At 42.3% G+C, this 15,203-nt stretch overlaps 1 protein-coding gene across 2 annotated transcripts in view; it reads left to right on the top strand.

Moving 5' to 3' along the window:
* Positions 1-13,235, top strand: part of znf423 (zinc finger protein 423) — a 156,307-nt gene extending 143,072 nt beyond the window's left edge. For both annotated transcript variants that reach the window (XM_067588754.1, XM_067588753.1), the window contains exon 21: positions 12,260-13,235. In XM_067588754.1, coding sequence (XP_067444855.1) covers positions 12,260-12,289 — 30 coding nt within the window. In that variant the 3' untranslated portion in view covers positions 12,290-13,235. The remainder of the gene's footprint in view (positions 1-12,259) is intronic.
* The last annotated feature ends 1,968 nt before the right edge of the window (positions 13,236-15,203 follow it).

Genomic DNA, 15,203 nt, shown 5'->3' with positions numbered 1-15,203 from the left:
TCTCAAACTCTTTACATCCCTTCCTCTCTTCTTTCTAGGCTTCTCTTCATCCCTAAACATGACCTTACCTTCTTCCTCCCACACACATCTTTTTAATTGAATCCCTCTATTTACTGTTCATCTCTGCATTCTCTCTCCATCCTCTTTCCATTCCTCTGTCCTTCTCTTTCCATCTCTCCTCATGAGGTCTGAGCAGGGTTCTGGCAAGCTTCATGTCATTAGGGTCCAGGCACATTCATGTGTGTGTGTGTTTGTGCGTGTGAGTGTATGAGAGAGAGGATATAAGTCACCCAAGAGTAGGTCCTGGGCCAGCTGTGGCCTGGCCTGTGATAATGTAAACCCTCCTGTCCTTTTCCATCTTTTCTCCTCCTTATCTCAGGCACCAATTTTGCACCAAAGTACTGACTTGCAAAATCTGCAGGTCAAACATCAGCCCTGTTAAAGGTGTAGTCAGTACAATATAATAAAGATGATGTAGTCGTGGAAAGTTGTGCAGTTTATTTGAATCCTCCGCCAGCAAATGAGGAACGATATTTCTGGGCTTATGATTAATTTTGATAAAAATAAAAACAGGGTGTGTAATGTTATGTTTCCAGTACATGTTGCTCTGTTCTGTAGAGAATTTATTGACACTGTCAACCAGGACAGGTGCAACACAATGAACCATGATGAACTCATCAACATGTCTCATTAGCAGAGCACTGAGAGCATCTCCAACCATGATAAACGTAAGGGGGTTGTGTGTATTACAATTCCACAACACAAGACAGAAATATTAATAATTGATGACTAAAAAACAGAACAACATGAAAAAAGGAACATTGCAGACGATCTTTAAGTGGAGTCTGCAAAAACACCACAGTCGTCATCATAGTTGATAAGCAGAACACACTCTGCTCTGCTCGGTGTGATGTTTTAGTGATGAACCTGTGTGTACCATGTTGGACACAACAAGTGAATACAGTGTGTCCACTCTTAATCACAAGAATAGGACACAGAAAATCCTATCTTCATCACTACATTACATTACTATCTCTTAAAGGCACCTTCTGCTGGGCAACTTTTTGTTCAAGCACTATTGAAAACAACAGGGTATAAATTCAACTGAAAATAAATATGGAACAAATCTTCTTGTTCTCCTTGACTTTCTATTTCTCTTCTGCATCTTTCTATTTAGTTTTCTTCTCTGGTTATGACTGCAGGTTTAAACTATACAAGGTCCCTCTCAGACAAATATTGTATATATTGCAGCCAGTGGTATTGATGCCTGATCAGTTGTTGAGCAGTTCTGCATGTAAATAACGGCACTAGGTGTTTACTCTATAATAAATGCTATATTTCACTGGTACATCATTTGATGAGTGGTTGATTTTCAGGCTGTTGGTCACAGAGATTTACGCAAAGAAAGTCCAAAAAAAGAGAGAATACTATAAAACAAATAGTAGCAATTATTATTTGGTTCTAAGAGGACATACTCCAGCCACCATACACAAACACACACACACACACAAACACACACACACACACAAAGTGGCAGTGATGTAGGGCCGGAGGTGGTGGGCATATGGCTGGCCAGTCCATGTAACAGCAGGTTGACTGCTGGACCCTGTCGGTTAATGTCCACACACGAGCACAACTCACACCTCACATACTCGTACTCACCTACACACACACACACACACACACACACACACACACACACACACACACACACACACTGTATACCACACACAAACACCTCAACTCCTCTTCCATATACACTCCATCCCAGATGACTCCTCTCCTGTCCTCTGGCCAGGTCACACAATCTTAATAGACTGATGAATTATTGAGTTAAAGTAATCAGTTGGATAAATCATTACTGTGACGTTTGGTTGAAAAAGAACAGCCTTTTACAGCGGAGTGAAAGGAAGACAACCTGTTTGCCTACACATACTGTACTGTATGTGTCGTTATTATATGTGTTACAAGGTAATGAGAGTAAATATTCAAACAAGATTTTATGACTGAACGTGTCCCGGTAAGTTAAGTTCAGTTCAATTTTTTTTTCTCCCTCAGTTCCTTATAGTTTTTCCTCTTTGGCTACTGTGCCGTGTCTGTATCCATTGTGTTACTCTTTGGTCCTGGCCCAAATGTATGTGTGAGTGTGTGTGAGTGTGTGTGTGTGAACTTGCAGCCTGAGCCCGACCTGCCACAGCTCCATCGCCCCATGGGAGGGCTCTCTAAGTGGGCTAGACAGAAAGGCTGACTGGGGGAGATGGAGAGCTACAACCATGGAGGTTAATGTCACTACTAGCTGTTATCGTGTGAGTGTGTGTGTGTGTGTGTTTGTGTGCGTGTGAGTGTGCATACATCTGCCAGAGAAAACGGAATGGGGTAATTTGTGTGTGTGTTTTAATGAGGTGCGGATGGATGAAGAAGGCTGGTTGGCTAGCTAGAAAAGGCTTTGGCCTCTTTCAACCCCTCAGAGGGGTTGTATGATGTCCAGTGCTCTCTCTCTCTCTCCCTCACACACACACACACACACACACATACACACACACCCAAGGGTCATTGCAGCATGGACACGTCGCTGCATCATCCTCTCTCCCTCCAGACTGTTTCCTTCTGCACTCCTTCATTCCCTTTTTCCAACTCTGTCTGTCTCTCTGCATACAAAGTCCCTCCCTTTCTCTCTACCGCTCTCTCTCATTTGCTTTCACCTCTCTCCCCGTCTCTGACACATACATACCACAATTTTCACTTTCTCTCTTCCTGTCCCTCTCCTCCCTCTTGCTCCGTCTCCCTCCCTCTCTCTCTCTGACTCCCCCAGTCTGTCCCAGAAGAACCAGCCCCTATGCATATTTTAGCCCCTCTCCTCTCTTCCTCTCTTCTGTGCCTCTCCCCAGTGTCCCATAAATAGTGCAGACGTAAGCTGGTAAATAAGAGATGTTTTGGTGTGTGTCTGTGTGTGTGTGTGTATGGGGTGTGTTTAAATAAGAAATGCTGTGGCCCTGATCAGTGAGGTCCTTCTGGATATCTCTCTGTTTTTGCTCCCAGACTTCACACACGACTGTCTCATTCTCTCTGTTTTAGTGTTTTAGTTTCTTTCTTCCTTCCTTTGTTTTTTTCCATACTTCCATACATTGTAATACAATAGGTAAACATAAACCATCTAACCAGGGTCCAAACATCTATCATTTTTAATAAGTTACAGTAGTAGTTGAATGTTTTTTTAGACTGCATTCTCCTCTTCTTTTAGTTTGAAATAGTCATCCACTCCTGTATCAGCTCTGACTCTCCCATGTTACCTTTCCCTGACAGACTTCTTGATCTTCACATTCTTTTTAAGCCTCCAGGGGGTGCTGTACTGCAGCTTCTGCCCTGAACGCTTCCTTCTATCCCTCTCTCCATCATCACTCTTGCACTCCTCCCCAATCATCCCTTTTTTTTTCTTACCTCTGCGTCTGTTGCGCTACACCATTTCCTTTAGCACTAGTAAATATTTAAACACCGCTAGATGGGTGGATTGCTGGTCAGATGAATAAATGGATGGATGCGAGGGATCCTTTCATTTGTTTGTGTGTTGATTCCCTTCACCGGATCTTCCTCCTTTTTCTTTTCTGTGTCCCAGCGGTGTTCAATATTTGAGAGTTGTGCACGCACACATAGCCGCAAAGCTGAGCGAGGGATCTGTTCCCTTGTAGACACAATTAAAAGAACATGTAGCATACATGCGCAATGTCGGATGGGTAGATGACAAGATGAGGGGATAGACTGATAGAAGATTAGCTGGAGGGAAAATGGAAATTGAGAAACAGTCAGACTGAAGAGGAGGGAGAAAAGATAGACACACATAATGTACAAAAACGTAATTTTAAGAGTTACACTACACGTAATTAGTGTAGTGTAAAGCTCCTTACAGCAAGGTCTAACGAGCAATTTGACTTAACATTTCAACACAGTTTGACCATACTTCCCATTGTCAGAGCTGTGATATCAGTAACACATTATCAGGTTGTATAGAGCCTGGGGTACCATAGACCAACCCTCCTCAGCAGTTACCCGGAACATGAAATAAACAGCTATGCCCTAAAAGGAAACGTAATGAGTAAAAGCTTTATTTACGTTTAGTTAATGCAAAGTAGAGAATTGCTTGACAGACTGCGCTCGGGTTCATGGCGGAGTTGTGTGTGTGAAACGAACCGCGTTTAGTAGTCTGTCTGTGAATAATGTTGTCTGTCTGAATTGAAGAGCCTCACTGTCTCCCTCTCACTGAATTATGGAAAGGTGTGGATGTGGCTGAACTGGCAATAGGTTTTATCTGTGTTTGTGTGTGTGTGTGTTTTTTTGTGCGTTCGCCAGTGTCTGGCTGTTGCCGTCGGTGTGTCAAGTCATAGTGTGTACTCTCTGATCCATGTATCCCTCGGCTCTGTGTGTGTGTGTGTGTGTGAGTATGTGTGAATTTGATCCGAAGATCCCTTTTGCGTTCCAGGGGAGCGTACTCAGCTGCCCCACTGCTCACTGGGAGACACTGTGTTATTAGAATGGGGACCTGGGATACACACACACACACACACACACACACACACACACACAGACACACACTCTTGTGGACTTGAAGGTATTTGCAGCAGGGGAAAGAAAGAGAGAGACGGGAACAAAAAGAGATTCAAAACAAAAGAGAGCGAGAGAGAGACTGCAAGCCAGACCTGATGCGTCTACCACGACCGGTACTGCGGCTGATTTTACTACAGGTCCCACAATTACTACTATTACAAGTGTTACCAGAAGTAATACAACAAACCTGAAGCAAAGTTAAAATAAAAAAACTAGAGGCAAAGCAGTACAAACAAGTTAGTAAAATGTCTGTAAAGAAAATGTAAAAGGTAATACTGTAATTTCATCTAACTGCCCTTATTGTTGGCAGACACTTTATTATTCCTTTGACCACCTAAGGAAAAATTGCATACAAATTGTATCCATGGCTGTTAACACTGTTGGGATTTTTGCACTATTCATTGTTCCACATTGTGAATGAAAAGCATACTGTGTTCTATTGGATAGAAATACAAGAAATAAAATCTCGACATGGGACCAGTTAATCATTTGGAAATATTGTATTTATGTGTGTGTGTGTATGTGTACACTTTTGTGTGTTTGCATTTATCCTTTGAGGAACTTACCACAAGAAAACACTAAAAAGAATTACACAGTGGGTCTCAGCGAGGGGGAGACGAAGGTTAAAAAAAAAAAAAGAGTCAAAAGAAGTTGCTTGTTGCTTTGACGCAAAGAAGAGAAACAAATAGACGGATGCAGAGAGACAAAGACAGACAGAGGGAGATAAACGGGGAGAAAGAGATAAACAGAGGTGGGGACAGATACAAAGGCATTACACTATGTGAGCCAGCACCTGGAGGGTTTCTAACAGCTTGGACCATGTTCCTGTCATTTTGTGCGTGTGTGTGTGTGTGTGTGACAGGTGAACAGAGGCAATGTGTCACTGAACAGGACAGACTCTGCATGGCGTAGTGTTCTATCAGCCCTGCCAAAATACTCATACAGACATGAGCACGGCACTCACAAACACGCTGCATTGTGTTGACATATGTGTGTTGACTAACAACAACACACATATTTATACAGTGTATCCCTTCCAGTTTTTCACACTTTTTCACTTCATCAGTCAACTGGTGAAATGAATTCTTGCTCTGGGGCTCTGCTTCTTTCTCACTGTTTCTTGTTGATGCATGTCATTTGGATAAGGTGATGAGAATGTGTCAAAAAACGTAGTTAAATTGTTTGTCAGTGTACTAATTATCATATTGTAACATTTCCTGAGTGTTGTACAATTACATCATCTTGTTTTTGGGGCTTTTTTGTTACATTTAAATAATTATGATGGGCAATAGGTATTATTTGCTACAGTATGAACTTGCATTACCTAGAAACTGATTACTATATGCCTGAACATTCTTCAGGCATGCACACAAATGTACTGAATCTCTCACTCTTCCTCTCTCTACTCCTCTCTACTCTCTTGTCTTTATAGCTCTTCTATCCTGCCATGCATCCACCCATCCATTCATTTCCCCTCATGTTTACACTTAGTCCAACATTGTGGTTCGTCTCAACCCTTTTCCAACCATAACCCTGCGCCCATCTATCCCTCCCTATCCCGATCCATTCTTCTCTCCCGCTCCACCCATCCATCTCTCCCCTCCACGCTCTCTCTTTCTGCCGTTCTGCCAGTTTAGGGTGCATGGTAATCAAAAAAATCGGGTCCCCCCGGGGACTGATGGGGATTGGACGTGTGCAGTAATACGACAGTGACACAGAAAGCCTGCACGCTCTGCTGAATTGTGAGCTCAGCATGTGTGTGTTGGATGGATCATGTCTGTGCATTTATTTATACGTCTGCAACCTCTAAATGCATTTTTCATTTATGCCTGCCATTTTGCATTGTGTGTGTATGTGTGTGTGTGTGTGTGTGTCCACGACTTGTCCAATTGGGGACAAAAGCCGTGTTCCCAAATTGGTAAAATGCTGATTTTTGGGTCATTAGTTAAGGTTAGGCAAGTAGTGGTTATAGTTCGGATTAGGGTAAGTCTCCAGGAAATGAATGTAAGTTTATGTGATGTCCCCAAAAGTGACCTAGGACAATGTGTATGTGTGTGTGTGTGTGTTCCTGCTTTTTTACACACATGTCATATATTCAGTGTCCTGCCTGTATATTTCTGCATGCTTGTGGATGCGTGTGTGTCTTGTCACCCATGTCTGCAGGCTCCAGTCCTCATCTGGCACTCAGCACTACAGTCTACAAGGGCCACATTCCTCTGAGCTGAGAATATGTGTGTGTGTGTGTGTGTGTGTGCGAGAGAGAGAAAGAGAGAAAGAGAGAGTGGGAGAGTTTATTCATTTTTTTGCACATACCCCACATTTTTCTCTATATTGTGACTCAAATGTGTCATGTGGTGCTCAGGAATAATCGGTTATTTGTGCTGGAGGTGAGGTCACTTCCTATTTTGTGTAACAGCTTCCAGCAGGGAGCCCTCACCTTTGCTGCGAATCTGGTGTAGATCCATGTGTGTTTGCCTTTGACGGCGTGTTTGTGTGTGCGCCCTTCATGCTGTGAGTATATTTCGGGTTGTGTTTACTGGTCCAAACCTGACTGTTTGGGCCAGGAGCAACAGGAGAGGGGAAGTCCCTGTAGGAGAAAGAAAGGGAGGGAGCACTCCAAACAGGACATAGCCAGAGAGGGTCGCCCTGGGTGGGGTGACGGAGGAGAAAAGTAAAGTAGGGGTCGTCGTGACTTGGCTGAAAAGATATGGGGCTAAAGGAAGTTTCAGATTGATAACTTGAAAATAACGTATCAAGGGAGAGAGACAAGAGAGAGATGGGGACAAAGCCACATGCAAGAAACGGAGGAGAGGGAGGGGAGCAGGGAATACGTGTCGGCGGGATGTTAAGGGCAGGGGTTGCGTTTATTTTCGATCTGCTCCCGAGGCAGCATCCTGTCCTGGACGGGTGGGGCTAAAGACAAGCCAGGGAGCAGAGGAAGAGGGCTAAGACAGCCCATCTGCTAGTCCCAGACACACACACACACACACACACACACAGACATAGAAACACACACACAGACATTGACACGCTCACTCTGTTGGAAGAGTGTCAACTCTGAGCTATAAATACACTGAACCCAAAGAAGACCACAAGGCGACTAAGGTGATTTTTCATTTGGTGTTAAAAGCAGCAGTAGAGATGGGGCACATGCTCACACACACACACAAACACACACGTTTGGACTGCCTCCAATTACCCCCACATACACATACACTTGACACAAATTCACATACTGACAAACACTTGCTGATACATGTAGGTAACACACGTGCACACACACACAGAGCATTGTTCCAACAGCAGTGCTTCCTCTTCCTGTTTCTATTAGAGACTTGGCATCTACATTTCAAGGTGTAGTTGTGACATCATTACAGAACAGCAACGTGTTTGTGTGTCTAGGTAACTGAGAAAGTTATTTTGTCATTCAACTGACTTGGCTTACAAAGTCATTGCCAAATGCTAAGAACTACGTGTGTGTCAGGGGCAAAGTCATATCATATTACTCTAATCTGATGTTTCAAGATGGATTTATGGTCTTTTTCCCTCCACCTCAGTTCAGGCCAGATGCTTCATGGAAACAGACACTTATATGTTTCTGCTATACAGGTGAAGCTGACCGGGCGTAACACTGATCATGTGCATGCATGTACACACACATACATGCATATGAAGAGTGAAGGCAGTGCTCTAAAACACAAGAACCAGCATCATCACTACAACGCAAATGCACACAAATGCATTTTGCATGTAATGCAGTAGACAGCAGAGCGGAGCAGGACAAGGCAGATTAGATTGTCTCTTTATCTCTATTTCTCCTCTTTCCTCCGTTGTCCCCTTCTTTCTTTCCCCATGAGACTGTGTGTGTGTGCGCACATATATGTGTGCGTCTGAACTATTGTGTATTCTACTCTTTTCAGTTTTTTTCTTGGCATCATATGTCTGTGCATACATGTGCTCTTAGCTGCAAGTGCAAGTCTGTGAATGCATTCCCGTGTGTGTGTGTGAGTGTGTGTGTGTGTGTGTGTCTGGCAGTGTTGTGCGTGGGTAATGCGACAGGGCCATATTTCCCCTGGGCTCAGGGCTCTGCAGGCTTTAGCCTCGCTCTCTCTAAGCAGTTTAGGAAAAACAATGACAGGCCTCTGTATTGACTGGCCTGGCCTGGAAGATGGGCTGTTCTCACTAGAGCGCACACATCCCCCTGCCATGAAAAGAACAGTAGAAATCTCCCCTCCACCCCACCCCCCCAATATCCCCTCTTTTCTGTAAACTGCATTTTATCATATTTTAATAATATCCTTCCTGCTTCCATCTCCATGTTAGTTTGCTGTTATTGCAAATTCTTGTGCACATGCTGCATCTGTTTCACATTAAAACACTTCCAGCAGTTCATGGGACATCATTTTCGCTGGAAGGCTTTTATTGTGAAACATCTGCAGGTGTGGAGTTTCATTAACAGCAGCTTTGTTTGAGAATTTATGGCACTAATCACAGACCTAGAGCCAGCGTAAACACTTAATATAAAAACAGTCTGCTTTCTTCTTGCTCTTTTTTCTTTTGAATTCTCCTCCCCTTCACTCTCTTCTCCTCCTTCTGTCACCCATTTTTTTTTTTTGTAGAATATATCAATTACTCTGCTGTAGAGCAGATGTCACACTGTGACACACACACACTCACACTTCTGATCGATCGCAATGCTGCATAATCAATACCAAGCTCCCAACAACAATGTAAATGAAGAGAAGTAACCAGGAGGTGTCAGTGTCTGTGTGTGTCTGTGTGTGTGTGTGTGTGTTTGTCATGTGATGTGTGTAGCATCGCAGGCTGTCATCCACCTGTCCATAACATTCCTCTCTCGCTCTCTCATCTCTACCCCTCTCTCCCTTCTCTTCCTCTCCCTCTCTCCTCTCCTCTCCTCTGGGCTATTTCCAGCAGTCCACTGCAGCGCCGCCTCATGGGAGTGACCGCAGCCTCCCTCCATCCCTCCCTTTTCTTTCACTGTCCTTTCCTTCCATTCCTCGCTCCGTCTACAAATCAATACGCCAGCAGTAAGACCCGAAGAACCTGAGGGAAAACACACACCCGCTTTCTCTCTCTCCTCCTTTTCCTCCTCCCTACCTCCCTTTTTCCTTTTTGCAATCCTTCTACTACTGGGTCATTTTTACTTTTTTTTGTCCTTTTCTCTCCATTCTCCATTTCTAATCCCTCATATGTGACCTTGATGTTAGAGGTCATATATGTGAAGCAAGTGTGTAATGACATAAACCAGACATGAGTGCAGTGTTATAGGGAGCAAGACAGATACAGTGGACAGTCCTCTCCGCTCCTCTCTTCTCCTCTCTGTCACATAAAGAGGAATGAGCCTGACCTCTTCTGGTGGTGAGAGGAAGCTTGGTGTGGGACCAGAGAAAGCGATAAAGCGAGAGGCAGTAGACAGGCAGGGAAAGAGAGAGGAGGGTTTTCTATCATAATGGGGTCAGTGGCTCCCAATGAGATCTGCTTCCTCACTGGAGAGGCTTCCACAGAAACACACACACACACACATACGGGAACAGACACTTATTTTTCACTGTCCCGTTCGTTATTTTACTTATTTGCTCACCCGTTTCTCTGACAGCCTTCTACAGTCCTGCATTTATGTGTGTGCAGAGGCCTCTCCAGTGTGTGTGTAGGGCATTAATACCCTTTGCTTTCCCCTGGACGGGCTAGCTTGGCCTCTAAAGCCGAGTGACAGCCACTCTCAAACACACACACACACACACACTCTGTCACACACACATACACACTCGCACACCAAAGGGCTCAACGAAACATGCACAGCAAGATAAGGGCCATAGAATGACAAATAAGTATTTATCAACCCCAAACCACGTATAATCCTTCACATTTCTGTCCCCATCCACCCCTCCTCGCCTCTCTGTTCCGTTCATCCCCCTATCCCCTCCTCCTTTTTTTTTCATTCTCCCATCCGCTGTTCTTTTTTGTCCTTTTTATTCTCTCCGTAGTGGGGCCTATCTGTGAGAGAGAGTGATTAATCTGAGAAAGCTGCTTTTAGTGGTGGTAAAGGGTGGGGGTGGTGGTGGGGGGGAGGTGGGGGTGATTGGGAAGATCTCACTGGGAATTTTGTGTGTTGTGTGTGTCTGTGAGTGTGTGTATGTGCGAAGAAGCGGTGATGATAGGAAAGATTTCATAGGGAATTTGTGTGTGTGTGTGTGTGAGAGAGAGAGTGAGAGAGATGTAGGGAACATTGTTTCACAGGGAGAAAGCTTTACAGTCTGGGGAAAATGAGGAGAGGAGGAAAGCATCCTAGAGGAAATTTCTCTGATACATACACACACAAATTCCCAAAGAAATCTTTCCAATCATCTCCCCATCTTCCACACACACACACACACACACACACACACACACACACACACACACATACACACACATACACACACACTACACAGACGGTATCTCCCCAGCTTTAGATGTGATGCAAGTTCCAAACCAGCAAATCCAGATTATCATGAGTTCAGTTCCCCATAGCAGCTGATATGGAGGAGCCACGGAGGACTGTGTGTGTGTGTGTGTGTGTGTGTGTATGTGTGCGTGTGTGTGTATGTGAGTGTGTGAGAGAGAGAGAGTGAGAGAGAGATCATGAGTGAACAAGTGCATGTTTTTGCACATTTCTGTGCACAAGAGTCCCTGTATACTGTAGGACTGTTAACATGTACAGTATTTATATTTCAGTAAGTAAAGTTAAAGGTGTTATAATGTGCATGTGCAGTATCCTGTACTCATTTGTGCATACAAATCCTTCTGTGAATCTTGGTTCTTGCACTTTAGTTTTTACCCAGAGATCGCTGCACCAGTCTCCCTTTGTGCTCTAACTGCTGTTGTGAATTTTAATTTTGAATAAAGGTGTTTTTGCATTGTGATTATGTATTGATGTGTAGCGCACTGATGCCCTCAGAGAGAAGTGAGTGTAGGCGTCTCCGAGGTATGGAGACGGTCTCTGTAAAATATTAATCACAATATCAAAAGACACCAGGGCTTCACATATCTGAATAAACAAATCGAGGCACTGGGATCCCACAGACAAGAAACACAGAACAAATATGATTTGTAATGATTTGGTTCTGACCAGAACCCTGGTCTGCTTTATTGGTTGATGAGGTTTTCAGTTATGGAGCTGTGATTTTGGCAAAATGTGCAAGAATTTCAGTACATGTGTCTCACATGATCTGTAGTTCTCACACCAACCCCCACTGACAGTGTCTAACATTGTCTAGTAAGTTATCCATGCATCTGTTAAAATCTGCTCCCAGATATTTGTATATGACTGATATCATCAGTACAATTACACAGTTTCAAAATATTTTTTTCTTCTCTCTCAAAATCTTTTGTGTAAGCAACAATACCACATTTGAGGCTATGAATGGTCTTGTCTGCTCCTCTTCCTTTCTATTCTCTTTCTCTTCTTTCATCAGACTATGTATAAAGCGAGGAGGCCTTGCTGTCTGTACTGTGGGAGGCAGTTGTGTTTCTGTTCTCCTCTGTTCTATTATTGGGTGGGGGGCAAGTGGAAAGCAGTATGTTCACGTAGCCCATTATTTCTCTCATCATGTGTTCTCACTTTTTCTCTCTATCTCTCCCTCTCCCTCTCTCCCTCCAGAACCACACACTGAGTCAGCACGCACAGTGAGACCGAGGCCCGGCAGGATCTCTCGGCTCAGCCGGGGCCCCCGACCCGGAGCCGGCAGGGGACCCCCATCTCCACATCACAGCCAATCAAAGTGTCATTTGCTACTCACATGTAAAACTCTAACGATCGCGCCACTGGGCGCGGCTATTAGGAGCAGCGGGGGAAAGGAATATTAATGGGATATGCTATTAAATAAAGAAAGGAAAAAGTGGGTGAGAGAAACGGTAAGAGCTAGATGAAGGAAAGAGAGGAGTGAAAAACGGTATTGTACGTGCAGTATTTTTTATTGTCCCTGCCAAACCCCCCCCCCCCACCAGCTTCTTCCTCCTCCCCTTCTCCTTTCCTGTCCTCCCACCCATCGTTCCCCAGGTCATGCATTTTATTTTTTTTTTTAACAAATAAAAAGAAAAAAAGCAAGAAAACACCCTTTGTTTTGGATTTTTTTAATAGATTGTAGGAAAAAGCTTCACTTTCTCGTCCCCTCAGTTGCTTATTGTATTCAACTTCATAGGTACCAATTTCTTTGATTTTTCTTTCTGCCATATGCGCTTATTTTCCTTTTTTTCATTTTTGTACCTTTCATTTCTCGCCGTCAGTAGGTACTTGTGCTGTGTTGTGATTGTTTGTTTGCCAGTCGTAATATTCCTGAGTTTTTTCCCCCCAACTCTCCTTTTTATGATTATTGTTATATATATTTTTTCCTTTTTGTAATTACTATGAAAAAAGACATCAAACAAAATAAAGTGCAGAAAACCATACAGATGTTTCTTTTTTGGATTGGGTTTTCCAGTCTCTATGGGGCCTATAATGGTTATTGTAAAAATGAATATCATCGATTTCAGTGCGTCTGGTCAATGACTGCTTTTTAAATGTGAATTAACCAGATTGCAATAATCTAGTACAGACAAAAAAAGATAAAACAAATAAATAAATGACAAATAAAGAATTTCTGTGTGATGTGCATTTATTTGAAAGAAATGCATCTGTGAACTTGCATTCATATTTACTGATGTGTCATCAATCCCTAATATCGCTAATGTTCAAGTATAATACCATCCAAGTCAGATGGAAACTGTAGGAACTGTAATGAGAGAGATTCAGAGCTACTGGTGATGGTAAATTGAAGGATCAACATCCATAAACCCAGTTCAGATTTTAAAAAGCAAGACAAATCATATAGCAAATTATTCATACGGCACATTTCATCATGCACAAAAGCCATTCAAATTGCTTAATATAATGTACTGAAAACACTAAGAACGATGCTCCCAACCTGGGGTTAAGGCCCTTACAAGGGGTCACACGATGACTTAATGTGAAAGGAGTAAAATATATCTGCAACATGTTTTTTCTGTCTTTTCTCTAATCTTTTTTTCCTTGTGAAACATGTCATCAGACCTCTAAAAACAAACAATCTACAGAGAAAAAAAAATCCCTCTTTGATTTATCTGCTCACAGCTCATAGACAAGTCTGCCACCTAATGACACCTAGCACCTAATCGAAAGGGGTTAAAGTGTGAGTGTGTGTGTATTATCAGGTAATATTATCAAGTTGCCATCTTTCACTGACTCTGACTGATCCTTCACTGACTGTTTATAAGACGGCCAACCTGCACATGAGAACTGGAGTCAAGCAAAGTCAGGGAGATTTTATTTGTCTGACATGATCAGTCACACAAAATAACTATTAAATTTCAGATTTCTCTGTTTACAAAGTTGAGACTGAAAACAACTGAACAACTAAAATTTAGAGCCACATTTAGAGGAAACAGGAATGGAAATATAGCCTAGAATAAGGCCAACAGATACAACAAAGTTAATGTTGACCAACACGTGCTGATGTATGGAAAATACTGGCAGCTTAAAAACATACTGCTACTAACAATTGTTGGCAAAATACTTCCATCTCCACTGCCACAAAACAGAAAATATGAGTCATAGGAATGTGCTGTCAGTCTGTGTGGTGTCAGTGTACTCTGGGACTTCATTCACAAAGTGAATCACTGTGTGATTGATCACACTTTGCCACAATAAACTCTGAGTATATACACAAGCTGCTTGTTTGAAAAAAAGTAACGTCTAATGTGTTTTCTATAGCTTATAATGTGTATCAATGCTGCAAATGACTGCTGGAGGGAAAATTATATATGTAATACAAACTTCATTTAACCAGAAAAGTGTCTCATTTACATTTGAAATCTTTCATAAGCATGACCAAGGTAGCAGCAACATAGAAATTATAAAAGTATAATTCAGACTTATAATAAAATAGTTCAAATATAGAGAGGATAATCAATCAAGGAACATTGATGAGATTGCAGGAATCATTTAAAATTGCCAAACAAACAAACAAAAAACCAGCAGTGTACCATTACTAAACAATATTTAACAAACTGATACAAAATAAATATATTACAAATTAAATTAGATAAATAGATAAATAAAATAGATAACTCTGATAATAAGTTGGAAGAATAAAAAACAATCATATCCGACCATGTAAAATAAATACAACAAAGATTTTCTCACCTTAAAATAATGAAGAGTGGTTTTAAAAGAAAGTGATGAGATGTTGGTGTGTGACTAAAGCATGTTACAATAAGAGAGCAGCAAACATGAAACCTCTTTTCCCTACGTTGGTATGAAAATTACACATCGCAGATATAAGTTCCAGGAGTGTTAACAGTACTTCCTAGCGCACAGTTATTTTGGATACTAAAATTGCACAAATATGATGGTAGTACTGTACATTTTTTCTGAAACAACAGTGTTAATGAACGATTGGCTTAGCAAATTGATATGACTTATCTGACAACTGCCTACTTATGTACATATCTATCCAGAACATCATGAGCATGGCATTGAAGATGTGTTTCTGGCCACCTGATGAATTCAAATCTTAACTGTAAAGTCT

The sequence above is a fragment of the Thunnus thynnus genome, chromosome 5 (genome assembly GCF_963924715.1).
Source record: "Thunnus thynnus chromosome 5, fThuThy2.1, whole genome shotgun sequence".
Classification (NCBI taxonomy): Eukaryota; Metazoa; Chordata; class Actinopteri; order Scombriformes; family Scombridae; genus Thunnus; species Thunnus thynnus.
The sequence above is the reverse complement of the archived record's forward strand: the minus strand, read 5'-3'. Positions and strand labels throughout refer to the sequence as shown.